The following is a 19990-nucleotide window of genomic DNA, read 5'->3' as shown; positions in this document are numbered from 1 at the left end:
ACACAAAAAAGCACAACATTAAGCACCATTGGCAGGATGGAACCATTTTGTGTTTCAGTTTACATTGGCATCGAATTGTTGTGTACCTCTGGAGTTGGCGGGGTTCTCGGGCGGGTCGGTGCAGGCGTCTGTGAAACCACAGGCTGCTGCGACTCCAGCTGCGGTGCTGACAATACATCGGTACTGAGAGATGGAGAGAGAGAGGAAGGGAGAGAGAAAAAGGAGAGAAACACCAGAAGTGGTAAGTGTCAGATGCACCAGTCAGTCAGACAGACAATTGCGCCAATTACCGAGCTAGTAGGGGCCTATTAGTGATGTTCCACAGCATTATTGCTGCTATTTCTTGCTGCTAGCATCTGCGCATTCAAATCACTAGTAGATGTGCTAGTCAATTCTTCTTCTTTTTTTTTTTACTGCAGATAACATAGTGAAGATTAGAGCGAACACTGACAAGGATTTAGTATATTCATGTCAGGGGGGCCTCCTCACCTCTTTGGGTCTGCTGGTTCCTGCTTGCTTGCCCATCCTGTGCCGTCTTTTGGAACGAGCGAGACGTTGGGATCGTTGCCTTTGTTCTCTGCCTTCAGACTGGGCAGGCTGGCAGGGGGTGGCATGCGCCGCGCAGAGGCAACTTTACCAAGAGACTGAAGGCCATGGCGGGGGGGAACTGATTAGGGGGAGGAAGAGAGGAGTGAGATGAGGTCATTAGCAGAAAGACCAAAGTAACGCGAGACCACTAAGAATCAAATGGAGGGGAGAGGGGGACATGAGAACGACAGTGGTGATCGCCGACACAATATGTAGGAAGTCAACACGAATTTACATATGCTGGGCTATAATTAATAGGGACGGCATTTGAAATGATTTCGGTATTCAAATGATGTCACAATATTTTTTTCTGGATAGTCGGAATATATGTTTTAAAGGGACATTTTTTGGAGAGATACTTCAAATAGAGACTTGCTCGTGCTGGCTTGAGAGAGCCGGTGAGCTGCGCTCCTCTTATTTCAGCAGAATGTGGGGGAGGGGCGAGAGAGGAGCAGGGGCCGGCGAGTGTGATCGTCTATACCTGTGGCATGGAGGGAGAGAGAAAGTAAACAGACTTATGACAAACTTGTAGACAAACTTGTTGCTGCCATAGGCTATGTCTCTCATACCATCTGGTAGCGCTTGTCTGGATTGCATCAAACTGCTGTAAAGATGCTAGCTAGCTAAGTTAGCCAGCTAGCTAGCTAGCTAAAGTAGCAAGGCTGATTGAGGATATTTTGTGGCACTACCCGTCCAATGTCTATAACAACTCTATTCATATGAAACACTAGCCTGCTCCTCACTTAGCAAACGTAATTCTGTAACTTTAATTACATTTTGCATTGATAAAAAAGATGTCCAATTTCACTTGCTACACATGGAGCCTCTGACTGTAGCGCTGCTTTGATTGACCGACGTTGACAATAAGCTACACATGTAGGCTACCAGTGAGTCTTTAATAGGGCGCATTCACAAAACCTGTCATAAAACAGTTGTATTGAAAATGTCAAATGTAATGGTGCATCCTTGTAGACTACATAGCAATGTCACATAAATAATAGTGTTCTATTACTTCGGAGATTATACACAAACGTATGTTTGGATATTCAAATAATCGTGCCCATCACTAAAATGTAGCAGTTGCCTTCAACTGCATAGAAGATTTTAGTTGTTTGCTCGAGGCCAGTAGAAAGAAATTGTGCTCAAGCAATGTTGGAAAGGCTGCAGCCATTTTACACGGGCACCTTCTGTAAAAAGTGAGTCTACTGAATATCAATTAGCAAATGTATTTATTTTTTAAATACTGAAAAAGGTTTTCATCAAGGATCTCTGGGTACTTTGCTCCGTTTATCTTTCCCTCGATCCTGACTAGTCTCCCAGTCCCTGGAAAACATTCCAACAGAATGACGCTGCCACCACCATGCTACACCGTAGGGTTGGCGCCGGGTTCCCTCCAGATGTGACGCTTGGCATTCAGGCCAAAGAGTTCAAGCTCGGGTTTCATCAAACCAGAGAATCTTGGTTCTCATGGTCTGATAGAGTGACTACACTGCTCGCCGTGCGTTGCAAAATAAATGTAGAAGTCTATGTTATTCAATTATTGCACCCACACAGCTCGCGAGCGCCTGCGTTGCCAAGGGCTAAAATAGAAGTCAGTTCTATTTCTGATGCAGATTGCGCTGCAATTCCTGCCTCTCTGCATCTCCTCATTTGTTTATAGAAGCAGGTACCCACGTGGGCGACTGAAAGACGAACGAGGTCAGTGGCGGTAATGCACCTAATTTATGAAAGTTGCCAATCGCATTATAAAGTCAAGAGAAGAAAAGGCCTGGAAGGAAGAGAGATGACTAAAAACGATTCAGTTGACCGTTTTGTGTGTGGATAAATTGTCAGAGTAGAGGACCTTTTGCGTTTCAGGTAAAATAACAACTCAATGTTTATATCCCAGGACAAATTAGCTAGCAACAGCAAGCTAGCTAAATAAGACAAATTAGCTATCTAGCTAAATTGCCATACATGTTTAATGCTTTCCCGAACTGTCCCCAAATTAATATATTTGGTTTATTGTTTGTTTTGATATTTTAACCTGCATGTCGTGATTGCTTTTGGTGTGGGAGGACAAAATACATTTATGCACGATGGCGCATGAGCGCAGCCGGTTTGGGTTCCGTGTAAGAGTCTTTAGGTGCATTTTGGAAAACTCCAAGTAGGCTGTCATGTGCCTTTTACTGAGGAGTGGCTTCCATCTGGCCACTCTACCATAAAGGCCTGAATGGGGGAGTGCTGCAGAGATGGTAGTCCATCTGGAAGGTTCTCCCATCTCCACAGAGGAACTCGGAGCTCTGTCAGAGTGACCATCAGCTTCTTGGTCACCTCCCTGACCAAGGACCTTCTCCCCCGATTGCTCATTTTGGCCCAGGCGGTCAGCTCTAGGAAGGGTCTTGAGCTGTGTTCGAATACTCATACTATACCACACTAACTGTACTATTGTGACGTAAATTGAGTATGATTATTGGTCATAGCATGGATATCGTTAGTATGCCAAAAGTTCCCGGACGTCGTACTAAATTCGCCAAAATACACAAAGTATATAAGCATTGGACACTATTCTTGTGCTTTTAGAGCCAATAATGCAAATGGTCATGACTTCATAACGTTATCAGATTTAATGAAAATGGCGGAAAATATGCAGCCGAAGTCCGACAAGAGTGTATACAAATTAAATTAACTAATTATGACAAAAGAAAATATGTTGAGCAATGTAATAAAGTAATGACTTTTCAAATAAGTTACGTTACAGGTTACGTTGTCTGTCAATTTGTTAGCTACAGCAATATGTATGTATGCTAGCGTTAGTTGGCTACTAATAGATTGTCGAACTTGCCAGTATATTAACCGTATGCTATGTAACTATTTATTGACTTGATTATTCACGTAATTCTTAGCTTATCTAAATGGTAAAGTCATTGTGCGTTCTCAGTGAACATTGTTAATTCTGGCTATATACTCCGACTTCAGAGCACCCTCGTCTGACGTGTGTGTACCTGTGCCAGAGCACAGAATAACGGATGAATTTACGAACGCACAACACCTGTTGAATATGGCCGGTGAGTAAACTCCGGCAAAAAAGTGTCATTAAATTGCTGCCAGCAGCACAGTTACAGTCACCAACACGCTGGATAACATGAAAACAGCCTAACCAGCTCTGCTAGGGTGAGTAAAATGGTCAGAGTGAGGTGTTCTCTCATTTGTTTCCTGGAATCTGTTAGCAAGTTAGCTTGGGTGCCGTTGGGTTGATCAGAGCGTTCTGACCTCACTACACCTTGGCCAGAGCGTCCAGTGTGCACTCTCAACGCTCCGTGAGCAAAACGCTCTGAATTGATGAACGCCCAGAGCGCACTTTGGCACTCCAGATTGAATTTACGAACACACCCGAAATTGTAAGATATCTAGCTATTAATTTGTTATGCTAACAAGCTAGCTAGAAGTTGCATAGAAACTGCATTAACTTACGGTAGACAGACGAAGCGCTGGTACGCTCAACTGAAAGGATACTGTTCGTTTACAGTATACTAAAATGAAATAATAGTACATAGTATAAGTATATACTCATTAAGTATGGAGTAAACAGTATGTTTGTATGGGTATTCAAACACAGCTTTGGTGGTTCCCAAACTTCTTCCATTTAAGAATAATGGATGCCACTGTGTTCTTGGGGACCTTCAATCCTTCAGACATGTTTTGGTACCCTTCCCTAGATCTGTGCCTTGACACAATCCTGTCTCAGAACTCTAAGGACAATTCCCTCGACCCCATGGCCTGGATTTTGCTCTAACAAGCACTGTCAACAGTGGGACCTTATATAGACAGGTGTGTGCCTTTCCAAACCATGTCAAATTAATTTAATTTACCACAGGTGGACTCCAATCAAGTTGTAGAAACATCTCAAGGATGATCAATGGAAACAGGATGCACCTGAGCTTAATTGAGTCTCATAGCAAAAGGTCTGAATTCTTATGTAAATAAGGTATTTGTTTTCTTATTTTAAATACATTTGAAAATGTCTGAAACCCTATTATCGCTTTATCATTATCGGGTAGTGTGTAGATTGAAGAGTTGTTTTTTACTCCATTTTAGAATAAGGTTGTAACGTAACAAAATGTGAAAAGGGGGAAGGGATCTAAATATGTTTCGAATGCTCTGTATATACAAAAGTATGTTGAGACCCCTTCAAATGAGTGGATTCGGCTATTTCAGCCACACCCATTGCTGACCGGTGAACAAAATCTTACACAACTATGCAATCTCCATAGACAAACAATGCCAGTAAAATGGCCTTGCTTGAAGAGCTCAGTGACTTTCAAAGTGGCACCGTCATATGACGCCACCTTTCCAACAAGTCAGTTCGTCAACTTTCTGCCCTGATAGTTGACCGGGGCAGCTCTAAGTGCCCTGGTAAGGTGACAGGTAGCGTTGTAGTTAGAGCGGTGGGCCAGTAACCAAAAGGTCGCTGGCTCTTGAGCAAGGCACGTAAAACCCTAATTTTATCCAGGGATGCCATACTACTATGGCTGATCATGTAAAACACCACCTTTCACTGCACTGGGGAATGTGACAAAACATTTTTTACATTATAATTGAGTTTGCATATGCCTAGACCACCAGACCATGGGGCCTGCGCCCAGCGACCACAGTTCATACAAGGCTTGTCAATCCCTTCCCATATAATGTTGCTTTTCAGTGAAGAAAAGGTGAATATTCAGTTAACTTTTCCTCAGACTCATCGAATGCTGAAATCATTCTAGAGACAGTTTTTTTGCAATCAGCGCAATCGACTGCACCAAGCCAAAACAATTCCATCGATATTCTTTATACAGGGGCCTAGATGGCAGCTAATATGGCTTGTCACCATGTATTGGAGATCTCTCTTTCACTGACAGTAAGAGTCATGTATGACACCCTAAATGCTTGGTATGTTTCAGTGCAAAAGGCAGCAGATTCCAGCTGAGGACACAGCTATAGGCGAAGTGTCTCATTTGGTTTCACAAAAATAGCACAACACAGTGTTGTCACAATATCAACATTTTACTGAAGATCCAATACCAGGCCAAGTATCACGATAGCGAGTAGCATTGCGATACCAAAAGGGAAAAATTCAGTGGCATAGCATATGCTTGTTCCCTTATGCTTGTTCCCGTTTTCTAAACATTATGAGCATGTGCTACACAAATAAATGGTCACTGATATTCACACTTTTACTCAATACAAAATACATTGAATTGAACTGAACACTGTTCACTAGATAACTTCTTATGGCTGGGGGCAGTATTGAGTAGCTTGGATGAATAAGGTGCCCAGAGTAAACTGCCTGCTACTCAGGCCCAGTTGCAAATATATGCATATTATTAGTATATTTGGATAGAAATCACCCTGAAGTTTCTAAAACTGTTTGAATGATGTCTGTGAGTATAACAGAACTCATATGGCAGGCAAAAACCAGAGATAAATCCAACCAGGAAGGTGGAAGGAGGTTTGTAGTTTTTCAAGTCATTGCCTATCGAATACACAGTGTCTATGGGGTCATATTGCACTTCCTAAGGCTTCCACTAGATGGCAACAGTCTTTAGAACCTTGTTTGAGGCTTCTACTGTGAAGGAGGAGGGAATAAGAGTTGTTTGAGTAAGGGTTCTGCCAGAGTGGCATGAGCTGATCATGCGCGCTCACGTGAGAGCGACCTGCGTTCCATTGCAATTCTAAAGACAAAGGAATTCTCCGGTTGGAACATTATTGAAGATTTATGTTAAAAGAAAAAAAGGCTAAAAAAAAAAAAATTTATGAATGTTTATTAGGAGTATTTCTGTAAATTGATGTGGCTCTCTGCAAAATCACCGGATGTTTTGGAACTACTGACCATAACGCGCCGATGTAAACGGAGATTTTTGGATATAAATATGAACTTCATCGAACAAAACATACATGTATTGTGTAACATGAAGTCCTATGAGTGTTATCTGATGAAGATCAAAGGTTAGTGATTAATTATCTCTATTTCTGCTTTTTGTGACCCCTCTCTTTGGCTGGAAAAAAGGCTGTGTTTTTTGTGACCTAACATAATTGTTTGGTGTGCTTTCGCTGTAAAGCCTTTTTGAAATCGGACCCTGTGGTGGGATTAACAACAAGTTTCTTTAAAATGGTGTAAAAATACTTGTATGTTTGAGGAATTTTAATTATGAGATTTCTGTTGTTTGAATTTGGCGCCCTGCACTTTCACTGGCTGTTGTCAAATCGATCCCGTTAGCGGGATTCAAGCCATAAGAAGATAACAACACTGCATAGAACGGGTCATTTTCTCATACACTGAACAAAAATATTAACGCAACATGTAAAGGGTTGGTCCCATACTTCATGAGCTGAAGGGAAAAAATCCCCTACGTTTTCATTAGCACAAAAAGCTCTCTCTCTCAAATTCTGTGTAAAAATGTGTTTATATCCCTGTTCGTGAGCATTTCTCCGTTGCCAGATAATCCATCCACCTGACAGGTGTGGCATATCATGAAGCTGATTAACCCATAAGAGTCTAAGCCCCGTCTAAGCCGGGAGACAGGTTCTAAGAAACTACAGTGCATCCGATAAGTATTCAAACCCCTTGACTTTTTCAACATTTTGTTACATTACAGCCTTATTATAAAATTGACTAAATACAAAATGTTCCTCAATCTACACACAATACCTTGTAATGACGAAGCGAAAACCAGCTGTTAGTTTTTTATTATTGAATTAACAAAATTTTGAACAGAAATACCATACATAAGTATTTAGACCTTTTACTAAGAGACTCGAAAATTGAGCTCAGGTGCATCACATTTTCATTGATCATCCTTGAGACGTTTCTACAACTTCATTGGAGTTTACCTGAGGTAAATTCAATTGATTGTACATGATTTGGAAAGGCACACACCTGTCTATCTAAGTTCCCATAGCTGATAGTGCATGTCAGTGCAAAAACCAAGCCATGAAGTCTAAGTAATTGTCCGTAGAGCTCCGATAAAGGATTTTGTTGGGGCACAGATCTGGGGAATGGTAACAAAAAATGTTTGCAGCATTGAAGGTCCTAAGAACACAATGGCCTCCATCATTCTTAAAAGGAAGACGTTTTGAACCACCAAGAATCTTCCTCAAGTTGGCTGCCTGGCCAAACTGAGCAATCGGGGGACAAGGGCCTTGGTCAGGGAGGTGACCAAAAACCCATTGGTCACTCTGACAGAGCGCCAGAGTTCCTCTGTGGAGATGGTTGTCCTTCTGGAAGGTTCGCTCATCTCTGCAGCACTCCACCAATCAGGCCTTTATGGTAGAATGGCCAGACGGAGCCACTCGTCAGTAAGAGGCACATAACACCCAGCTTGGAGTTTACCAAAAAGGCACCTAAAGGACTAACGGACCATGAGAAACAAGATTCTATTGTCTGATAAAACCAAGATTGAACTCTTTGGCCTGAATGCCAAGCATCCTGTCTGGAGGAAACTACGGCTGGAGCAGGTTCTTAGACTGGGGGCGAAGGTTCACCTTCCAACAGGACAACGACCCTAAACACACAGCCAAGAGATGGCTTTGTGACAAGTCTCTGAATGGCATTGTGTGGCCCAGCCAGAGCACGGACTTGAACCCAATCAGAGAGACCTGAAAATAGCTGTGCACCAATGATCTGCACCCAACCTGGCTTGTAGCATCATACCCAAGAAGTCTTGAGGCTGTAATCACTGCCAAAGGTGCTTCAACAAAGTACCGGGTAAAGGGTATGAATAATTACATAAATGTGATGTTTAAGTTATTTTATTTATTTTTTTAGTTGCAAAAGAAATCTGAAACTGTTTTGCTTTCACATTATAGGGTATTGTGTGAGGATTGATGAGGGAAAAAAAAAATCTAATCCATTTTAGAATAAGGCTGGAACGTAACAAAATGTGAAAAAAGTAATGGGGTCTGAATGCACTGTATATGGAATTGTTAAGGTCATACCAATGATCATTTTGCTATTTGATTTAGAATTTTAAGACCCGTTGAAGTATAAAAAAAATATATATAACAATTATTTGACAAAAACATTTTTTGGGGCCCACCTGCTATTAGCCCACACAAATCAAGTGAACAACAGATTCACTACATGGAACAACATATCACAAAAGTCCCAAAACAAATCAAAAGTGTCTGTCATATGAGAGATCAGGAAACTTTTTTTGTTGTTGATGTATTTAACCCCTTGTTTTTGGCACTAAACTGTCTCCATATACAGTGCCTTGGGAAAGTATTCGGCCCCCTTGAACTTTGCGACCTTTTGCCACATTTCAGGCTTCAAACATAAAGATATAAAACTGTATTTTTTTGTGAAGAATCAAGTGGGACACAATCATGAAGTGGAACGACATTTATTGGATATTTCAAACTTTTTTAACAAATCAAAAACTAAAAAATTGGGCGTGCAAAATTATTCAGCCCCTTTACTTTCAGTGCAGCAAACTCTCTCCAGAAGTTCAGTGAGGATCTCTGAATGATCCAATGTTGACCTAAATGACTAATGATGATAAATACAATCCACCTGTGTGTAATCAAGTCTTCGTATAAATGCACCTGCACTGTAATAGTCTCAGAGGTCCGTTAAAAGCTCAGAGAGCATCATGAAGAACAAGGAACACACCAGGCAGGTCCGAGATACTGTTGTGAAGAAGTTTAAAGCTGGATTTGGATACAAAAAGATTTCCCAAGCTTTAAACATCCCAAGGAGCACTGTGCAAGCGATAATATTGAAATGGAAGGAGTATCAGACCACTGCAAATCTACCAAGACCTGGCCTTTCAGCTCATACAAGGAGAAGACTGATCAGAGATGCAGCCAAGAGGCCCATGATCACTCTGGATGAACTGCAGAGATCTACAGCTGAGGTGGGAGACTCTGTCCATAGGATATTGCACAAATCTGGCCTTTATGGAAGAGTGGCAAGAAGAAAGCCATTTCTTAAAGATATCCATAAAAAGTGTTGTTTAAAGTTTGCCACAAGCCACCTGGGAGACACAAGGTGCTCTGGTCAGATGAAACCAAAATTGAACTTTTTGGCAACAATGCAAAACATTATGTTTGGCGTAAAAGCAACACAGCTCATCACCCTGGACACACCATCCCCACTGTCAAACATGGTGGTGGCAGCATCATGGTTTGGGCCTGCTTTTCTTCAGCAGGGACAGGGAAGATGGTTAAAATTGATGGGAAGATGGATGGAGCCAAATACAGGACAATTCTGGAAGAAAACCTGATGGAGTCTGCAAAAGACCTGAGACTGGGACGGAGATTTGTCTTCCAACAAGACAATGATCCAAAACATAAAGCAAAATCTACAATGGAATGGTTAAAAAATAAACATATCCAGGTGTTAGAATGGCCAAGTCAAAGTCCAGACCTGAATCCAATCGAGAATCTGTGGAAAGAACTGAAAACTGCTGTTCACAAATGCTCTCCATCCAACCTCACTGAGCTCGAGCTGTTTTGCAAGGAGGAATGGGAAAAAAATTCAGTCTCTCGATGTGCAAAACTGATAGAGACATACCCCAAGCGACTTACAGCTGTAATCGCAGCAAAAGGTGGCGCTACAAAGTATTAACTTAAGGGGGCTGAATAATTTTGCACGCCCAATTTTTCAGTTTTTGATTTGTTAAAAAAGTTTGAAATATCCAATAAATGTCGTTCCACTTCATGATTGTGTCCCACTTGTTGTTGATTCTTCACAAAAAAATACAGTTTTATATCTTTATGTTTGAAGCCTGAAATGTGGCAAAAGGTCGCAAAGTTCAAGGGGGCCGAATACTTTCGCAATGCACTGTATACTGCCATACAATGTTTCATAGGCGGATGTGGAGGAAAGTTTGATTCCAGAGGGGGCGTGGACATCGACCTTATGGTTAAACAGCATGATCATTACACGGGTGTGCTGGGGACAATAAAATGCCACTCTTAAATGTGCAGTTGTCACACAACACAATGCCACACGTCTCAAGAGTCTGTTTTCTTTTAAATCAATAACCGAGTTTAAGTGATCAAAGGGGGAAAAAATAATGTAGGCATTCATATGTAATGGGGACACAATAACTCCAGTTCTTGTCAAGGATGTATTTGATGCAACGTGCTAAAACAAGTGGACTAGGTGTGCATGCACAACCAAGTCAGCCCATAGATCCTATGTTGACAAAATTAGTGCATAATATGACCCGTTTATTATAACTTGTATCAACAAGAACAATCAAACTATGATCAGAACACGACGGTCCAATCGGGACACCTCCCATCAACACCTGACATTGTTCGACTTTTAAAAGGGAAGGCTTTGCACTATCCACACACAGAAAACTTGGACAACGGAAACGAGAATACTCACCAACAGGCTTTTGTGCTTCAAGGCTCTTTCCTTTGTAGGTATCAAACAGGTTGAGAGACGCATACTTGGATTTGCCATCCTTCCCCTTTGCAGTTTGCCCAGAGCGCTCTGACATTGCGCTGTCCGCTCATTGAGTATGGTGAGCCCTGAGACTGGGAGAGAGAGAAAGAAATGGAGACATTTGATGCAGCACTGTACGTGAAGGTAAATGTGGTGTTGAGTTCACGCAGGTATCTAAACAAAACATGTCCAGATATCCAGTCTTTGGTTTGCAGTGTGTGCGTGACAAAGTTTGTAGTGTGGACAGAGAGGGAGAAGACCGTGCTCAGGACAGGTCAATAGCATTACAGAGACCTGTGTGTGTGAGCAGAGCTAGTACATTGCCATAAACACGTCAACACAGGAAATACTGTACCGAGAGAATAATGCAATCCATGGCACAGTTGCCATGGTGATGCATTATAAATGATGTTCAGTTCTACTAGGTTTGCCTTGAGAGGGGTTGCCTCCATGGCAACACCAGGGTTGAGCCAATTTTACTGCTCACCAATACAATCCACTGGGTTGACATCTGTCCAATTCAAAGATTTGGTGACAGCTAGAGAGGTGTTATGTGTATGTATACTGAACAAATATATATACACAACACTCAAAACTTCCAAAGATTTTACTGAGTTCATAGAAGGAAATTAGTCAATTGAAATAAATAAATTAGGCCCTAATCTACAGATTTTTCATGAGGAGCAGCCATGGATTGGCAAGGGGGGGGGGCATAGGCCCACCCACTGGGGAGCCAGGCCCAGCCTATCAGAATTTTTTTTCTCCACACAAAATGGCTTTATTACAGACAGAAATATTCCTCAGCAACCCCCCCCCCACACTTCTCAGATGATCCCGCAGGTGAAGTAGACAGATGTGGAGGTCCAGGGCTGGCGTGAATACACATGGTCTGCAGTTGTGAGGCTGGTTGGACATAATACAAAATTATCTAAAATGATGTTGAGGCAACTTATGGTAGAGAAATTAACAAATTATCTGGCAACAGCTCTGGTGGGCATTCCTGCAGTCAGCATGCCAACTGCATGCTCCCTCAAAACTTGAGACATCTGTGGCATTGTGTTGTGTCACAAAACTGCACATTTTTGAGAGGCCTTTTATTGTCCCCAGCACAAGGTGTCCCCTGGGTTAAGATCATACCATTTAATCAGTTTCTTGATATGCCACACCTGTCAGGTGGATGAAATATCTTGGCAAAGGATAAATACTCACTAACATGGATGTAAACAACTTTGTGCACACAATTTGAGAGAGATGTAACATTTCTGGGGTATTTTATTTTACCTCATTAAAACATGGGACCAACACCTTACATGTTGCGATTGATTATATTTTAGTTCAGTACAAACCCTGTCAAACATTACAAAAACAATCTCAGTCTTGTAGGCAGTGCCATCTTGTTAGAAGTAAATGTTGCCCTCAATGTCATTTAACAAGATGGAGATAAATTGGAAGATGCACAATGAGTTGAGGAATATCAAATTAATATATGCTTATCGGAGGTCCTCTGTAGCTCAGTTGGTAGAGCATGGTATTTGAATGCCAGGATAGTTATGTGTTATTTCATAGTTGTCATGTCTTCACTAGTATTCTAGTAAAATAATATTTAAAACCCCTGGAATGAGTAGGTGTATCCAAACTTTTGTGTGTGTGAGATAAATATACATATATATACACATATATACACACACAAAATATATATAGTGATCCTGCCCATTTTCTGGCAAGATTGTCAGAGCTCAACATTTCAGTAACATTTTCTTGCAAGATTGAAATAAACAGTAACTGTTTATGCTGTAACTGAAATGTTGAGCTCTGACAATCTTGCCAGAAAATGGGCAGCATCACTATACTGTGATTTCATGTAGTTATATCAAGAGAGAAGGAGCAGTGACAAGCCTTGACACAGTTATGGTTCATGGCAAGTACACAGCATAAACAGTGTCATGTTAGATGGGTGCACTGCAAACCACAAGAGCAATTGACAAGATAACTTGACACATTTAAAGACTGCAACAATAAAGACAGGAAGGCACCCATAAATAACTATGCCAGATGATGAATCAAGAATGTTTTCAATGCATGATTGTATTTAGTGAAGATTGCCTTAATGATTTAAATATACTTGAAAGTCATACTATTGTCTCAAAAACGACCAAATAGCAATGAACCTCGCGTGCCTCAATAGACCAATGAGATTAGAAAATTAGGTCGTGGGATGGCCGGCAAATTGCATGTTGTGCGGGGATTAACAGGGCAGCTATGGAAGCCATCGCTACAATACACCAGGAAAGGGCCTTTAACACAGAAAGGAGTTCAGGACCAGCTACAGCCTGTCATCATCAGCATCATAACCGCCAACACAGTACCCTCAACGGCAATGGTCAAACAAACACACATCCCAAGAATATGCTTAAACAAAAACGGTTGTTAGCACACATAATTCACTGTAGCCAACGTTAGCTCAGTGAACAGCTAGCCAGGTAGTTAATGCGGCCTCCATATTCACGTTGGGGGGGGGGGGGGGTTGCGATGTTTCGTAATGCATATCCAGTTGGTGAAATTAATTTAGTTGCATTCCTCGTGGAATCACAGTGGATACGTCAATCATAACTCACATTTAATGCGATAATAAGGATCGTATAAAGCCCAAATACTAGGAACTAGGCGATTTGGCAAATTATTTCATTAAGATAACAAAACAAAATGGCGGTGCGGGTAGGCCCATCTTTAGAACAAACCGGTGAGAAATGAATCTAGCTAGTTAGCTAACGTTACTTGCGTTGACGATACGAACATTGAACATTCACCCACGTTGTGAAAACACAATTGGCTGTTGTGTAACCAGATTATTGTATAACTATCGAATCGAAAATAGTAACCTAGCCATCTCCAATATATCTTCCTACAACTCGTCCTGTTAAGAACCAAACCAGACAGCAATTGAGCAGATTGTTAAACAACACTATTCTCGCTAGCGAGTGACTGTTAGCCGACGCTAACATTAGCTAGCTAACTAAGGTTACCTCATTAGCACACATCTATTGCGGTTGCCATCGTTACATATCCACTATAATATAACTAGCTTTTTTTTTACATCAGGAAATACAATATGTAGCTACTAACCTGGTCTTGTCCCGACTTGTCTCGAGGTTGTACGGCAGAATAATGTAATCACGTTAGGTCACTACACTAGCTTATTGCTCACGCTGGTGCTATAAAGTAACGTTTACCCTAGCTTGCTAGCTGAAACTACAAATGTATTTATATTATAAAACCAGAGAGGGGATACTGTAGATTGACGTGTGTAAAGCGGCTTACTTGTACTCCTTTTTCTTTTTCCACAAAACAAAATAAAAATATTACAGGAGAACTTGATCCGTCACTACAAGAGCCGTCAACGGCTACTACAGACCGTAGTGCAGAGGGGGGCGGAGGGCACGCAAAGAGGGCGGGGTCAGATTAAAATAATGAGTTCCGAATCCGCATTTTGGCCTATCAGATCTAAAATGTTGGATTATTTTCAATTTGCATGGATTTAAATCACGCCCTGTACCCTACATTGTCATGTCGTGGAAACATTTACGTAATGTATTTGTAGCAGTTCATCAAGTGAACAGTCTACTGTTGCCGCGTTCAAAACAACTGGGAAATCGGAAAAATGTGGTCAGACGAGGGAAACTCATTTTGAACGGTCATCCCAACTCGAATTTCCAACTGGGGATCTCGGACCACTTTCGAGAACTTCGACTGTCGTACTTGAAGATCACTGATTTGACCTCATATGTTTCCAGAGTCCCCAGTTGTTTTGAACGCACTGTTTATCGTGTCACACTGTCTGGCTGCTATTTATGAACACTAACACAAAATCAAGTGTGTGTTTTTCATTCTCACTATAATGCAATTCAATAGTTTATGGTTTATCCCTCTTGATCATCTCTCATGCATGACCATATAATTAAAGGAGAAGTTCACCCATGTTTACATGTTCAATCTTTCTGTGCTTGTAGCTGATCACCCAAACAGTTTCATTACAGAAAAAAATGTTTGTCACATTGCCATTGATTACAATGCATTATGAAAATGTGTCTAAAACATGTTAGAAAACGCTCCAAAACACTCCAAACCTATTGTTGATTGATGTATTGTGAGTTGGCTTGGAGTGTTTTGTAGCGGTTTTTAACATGTTTTTTAGACCAGAAGTTTAACCTGTTAAACTCTGAGCGGAGTTTAAGTGGTACCCACTCTGTCAATTTTGGCCAGAGGCCGTAAATCACCAGCTATGGTTAGTGGTGTAAAGTAATTAAGTAAAAATACATTAACGTACATTATCGTTTTTTTTAATCTGTACTTCTTTTACTTTTACTCCACTACATTCCTAAAGAAAATCATGTACTTTTTACTTCATACATTTTCCTTGACACCCAAAAGTTCTCGTTACATTTTCAATGCTTAGCAGGCACGAAAATTATCCAATTCACACAACTATCAAGAGAACATCCCTGGTCATCTCTACTGCCTCTGATCTGTAGGACTGTCAGTGTTGTAGTGTGCCCCTGGATATCAGCAAATTAAAACCCTAGAAAATCATGCTGTCTGGTTTGCTTAATATAAGGGAAGTGAAATGATTCATACTTTTACTTTTGATACTTAAGTATATTTTAGCAATTACATTTACTTTTGATACTTAAGTATGTTTAAAAGCAAATACTTTTAGATTTTTACTCAAGTAGTATTTTACTTGGTGGCTTTCACTTATACTTGAGTCATTTTCTATTAAAGGTATCTTTACTAATGTATGACAATTGAGTACTTTTTCCACCAGTGGCAATGGTCATGTTCAATTTAGATCAAGTCACCAAAAGTGTAAACATTTTGTATGCATGGAAAGGGTACACCCTGGTGGTCATCGTAATGCAACACATTTCTTTTCCATCCACATTTAATGTGTCATTACCTTGAATTTATCCTCCATATGCATCATTCATTTATTTCACTTGTTTCCAGTAGGAAAATACATTGTAAAATAAGTTTGAAGTTTCTTTGCCTGCCTGTGTGTTATAATTTTTTGAAAGCCCCGGTCACTAGTGTCATTTTAAAATGTAAAGCTTAAAAATCAGTTCAGCCATTTTCGCAGTGAGGTACTACCAGTGTTTTATATCTTAACTAGATGACTATCAAGGGGTGCTGTGTTGAAGCCACCATACCTACATCTTTGCACTCCCTCACTATTGTAAAAAATATTTTGAAACTATAGAAATGCATTTATTAATCAAACCAAGCAGTTGCCATACCAAGCTGTGATGCAGCCAGTCGATGCTCTCAATGGTGCAGCTGTAGAACTTTTTGAGGATCTGAAGACCCATGCCAAATCTTTTCAGCCTCCTGAGGAGGAAGAGGCGTTGTCGTGCCTTCTTCACTACCGTGTGTTGGTGTGTGTGGACCATGTTAATTCTTTAGTGATGTGGACCTCGAGGAACTTGAAGCTCTCGAACCGCTCCACTACAATCTCGTCGATGTGGATGGGGCGTGCTCAGCAGCCAATTTCCTGTATTGCACGATCAGGTCCTTTGCCTTGCTGACATTGAGGGAGATGTTGTTGTTCTGGCACCACAATGCCAGGTCACTCACCTTCTCTCTATATGAGGTCTCATCGTCTCTATATGAGGTCCAGGGTGTCTAGGATGATGGTGTTGATGTGAGCCATGACCAGATTTTAAAAGCATTTCATGGCTACAAATCAAATCAAATTTATTTATATAGCCCTTTGTACATCAGCTGATATCTCAAAGTGCTGTACAGAAACCCAGCCTAAAACCCCAAACAGAAAGCAATGCAGGTGTAGAAGCACGGTGGCTAGGAAAAACTCCCTAGAAAGGCCAAAACCTAGGAAGAAACCTAGAGAGGAACCAGGCTATGAGGGGTGGCCAGTCCTCTTCTGGCTGTGCCGGGTGGAGATTATAACAGAACATGGCCAAGATGTTCAAATGTTCATAAATGCCCAGCATGGCTACAGATGTGAGTACTGTGGGGCGATAGTCATTTAGACAGGTTACCTTGGCTTTCTTGGGCACAGGGACTATAGTGGTCTGCTTGAAACCTGTACGTATTACAGAGAGAGGTTGAGAGGTTGAAAATGAAGACACCTGCCAGCTGGTCAGCTCATGCTCTGAGTACGCATGTAATCTGTGAGAGCTTGCCAGCCTTGCCACATTCAGTGAGTGTCAGAGCCGGTGTAGTAGTCCTGTATTGACGTTTTGCCTGTTTGATGGCTCGTCGGAGGTCGTAGTGGGATTTCATATAAGTGTCCGGATTAGTGTCCTGCTCCTTAAAAGCGTCAGCTTTTGTGCTCAGTGCAGCTGTTGCCTGTAATCCATGGCTTCTGGTTGGGATATGTACGTACGGTCACTGTGGGGACGACGTCGTCGATGCACTTATTAATGAAGCTGGTGACTGATGTAGTAAACTCCTCAATGTTATCGGATGAATCCCAGAATATATTCCAGTCTGTGCTAGCGAAACAGTCATGTAGCTTTGTGCCATGACTTTACTTTCATTAATCTGATGACTGTTATTTATTTAATCCACTAACTATGTTTAATTGTTACTCAATTAAATTAATCATGTAACAATTAACTCATTAGGATTTGCGGAACCACAGAAGAGGTTGTTTAAAGAGTTACTATCTCCCGAATTAAACTCTATAAGGTCTTTACCTATTACATCGATAAACAGTAATCTTATTAATCATTTTTTGAACAATCGTAATATTCTTGGATCTGCAAAAACTCCAGCCTTGCTCATGATTCAGTACTACACAAATTAATCAGCTGTACCAGTGATTGTCTGAGAGGGGAGTTTGTCGCCTCTTCCTCCTCGTGTTGATAGTCAGGATTTAGACCACTTTAGACGTGGGCTGCAGCTCCCCATCTTTCCTGGTCTAAAGAAAGATGAGTTTATTTCTTCACCTCGTATTGAGGTTCAACGTTCCTACCATTTCAAACATGTAGCTACCACTCCACACCTTTATGCACTCTTGGTCAAAAGGGTGTTCCTTCATGCTGACAAGCTCTCTGAACTCCGGGGCGGGGCTAGTTATTGTGCAAAGTATTATCAAAAACAATTATTTTATTAGAAAAGTAAAATCACATTCATATCTTAACAAAAATCATTTCGTCATGTTCATATTATATGTACAAGATATTGTATGAAAACTTGACAGATAAAGGGGATATACTTTTCAAGTTACAATATTTCTGCTATATAGTTTTTAATAACATCACAAAATGAAAACCAATATTACATTTGTTTTCCAATCCCCACATTGTTACGTTAGAAATATTGTTTCCTGTATTCACTTTTTGGACGTTGGAGTTTTGGCGGAAACAAGTCTGTGAAACAAAGGCACAATCCTCTCACCAATACTGGAGAGTAGAGAGAGAGTCCTCTCCTGCTTAATTTATGACCGGGTGTGGAGGTGTCAAAGCCCCCACACCAGTTCCCTCCTTCCCTTTGCGGGTGAGAGATGGTCTGGTTATTGTCAGCCACTGCCAAGCTGATCTGACCCATTTTGATCCTCACAGGACAGTCATGACATTAGCATCCAATCCACTTCATCGGACCACTTCTGAATTGAGCGCGTCACTGGAACTTCCTGTTTAAGTTTTTGCTTGTAAGCAGGAATCGGAAGGATAGAGTTATGGTCAGATTTGCCAAAGGGAGGATGAGGGAGATCTTTGTATGCATTTCTGCGTTTGGAGGACAGGTGATCTAGAGCTTTGTTGCTTCTAGTTGCACGGGTGACATGCTAGTAAAAACAATGTAAAATGGATTTCAGTTTCTCTGCATTCAAATCACCAGCCACGAGAAGCACACCTCTGGATGTGCATTTTCTTGTTTGCTTACAGCCCTATACAGCTCTTTGAGTGCGGTCTTAGTGCCAGCATCGGTTTGTGGTGGTAAACAGACAGCTTCGAAAATGTGATATTCTAACTCAGGCGAGCAAAAACGTAAAACTTCCTTAAGATTAGAGATTGTGCACCAGATGTTAACAAAGGGACACATCCCACCTCCTCTCAAGGAAAAGCCAGTGAGGTGTATATTATCCATGTCCTTGTTAAGCCACGAAACACAGGATATTACAGTACTTCGGGTCCCATTGATAGGATAGTTTCGAACGGAGCTCGTCCAGTTTGTTCTATAGTGATTGTACATTCGCCAACAAAACAGAGGGTAATGGCGGTCTTGATGCTTGCTGATGTAGTCTTCATCCATATTGAGGTTAGTGATCACTGTTCTGATGTCCAGAAATTTTCGTTCATAGGAAATGATGGCGGAGACATTATGTACAAAAAAAGTTAAGATCAGCGTAAAAAAAACACACAAAATAGCAAAATTGGTCAGGAGACATCCTATTGAAGAGACTTCTTTCCGTATGAAATATTATAGTTTAATTACATTTTAGGGTACCTGCGGAATAGATAGAAATGTATTTTGACTTGTTGAACCAAAGTGTAGGTGTAGTTTATCGGATTCCTTTCTCTGCATGTTGAACGAGTGGATTACTCAAATCGATGGCGCCAACTAAACTGACTTTTTGGGATATAAAGAAGGATTATATCTAACGAAATGACACTACCTGTTGTAGCTGGGTCTCTTTGAATTGCAAATCAGAGGAAGATTTTCAAAAAGTATGTGAATATTTCATCGCTATTTGTGATTTTAGGAAGCCTATACCGGTGGAAAAATATGTTGATGTAGGGCGCCTTCCTCAAACAATCGCATGGCATGCTTTCACTGTAAAGCCTATTGTAAATCGAATAGTGCAGTTAGATTAACAAGAATTGAAGCTTTTAACTGATATAAGACACTTGTATGTACCTAAATGTTTAATATCCATCATTTTTATGATTATTTATTTGAATTGCGCGCCCTCCAATTTCACTGGAAGTTGTCGACAGGTGTCCAACTGGCGGGACGCCTAGC

The 19990-nt window shown here is 41.0% G+C and overlaps 1 protein-coding gene across 4 annotated transcripts in view; it reads right to left on the bottom strand.

Moving 5' to 3' along the window:
• The window catches only part of LOC139391621 (protein PRRC2A-like), a 39350-nt gene extending 24936 nt beyond the window's left edge, over positions 1-14414 (bottom strand). For 3 of the 4 annotated variants that reach the window (XM_071138993.1, XM_071138996.1, XM_071138995.1), the window contains exons 1-4: positions 14132-14414; positions 10949-11100; positions 490-667; positions 87-183 (exon numbers count right to left, since the gene is read on the bottom strand). In XM_071138993.1, coding sequence (XP_070995094.1) covers positions 87-183; positions 490-667; positions 10949-11063 — 390 coding nt within the window. In that variant the 5' untranslated portion in view covers positions 11064-11100; positions 14132-14414. The remainder of the gene's footprint in view (positions 1-86; positions 184-489; positions 668-10948; positions 11101-14131) is intronic. The other variant, XM_071138994.1, reaches the window with a different exon arrangement.
• Positions 14415-19990: the final 5576 nt, after the last annotated feature.

Source organism: Oncorhynchus clarkii, chromosome 32 (genome assembly GCF_045791955.1).
Source record: "Oncorhynchus clarkii lewisi isolate Uvic-CL-2024 chromosome 32, UVic_Ocla_1.0, whole genome shotgun sequence".
NCBI lineage: Eukaryota > Metazoa > Chordata > Actinopteri > Salmoniformes > Salmonidae > Oncorhynchus > Oncorhynchus clarkii.
This window is presented reverse-complemented; position numbering and strand designations above follow the sequence as displayed.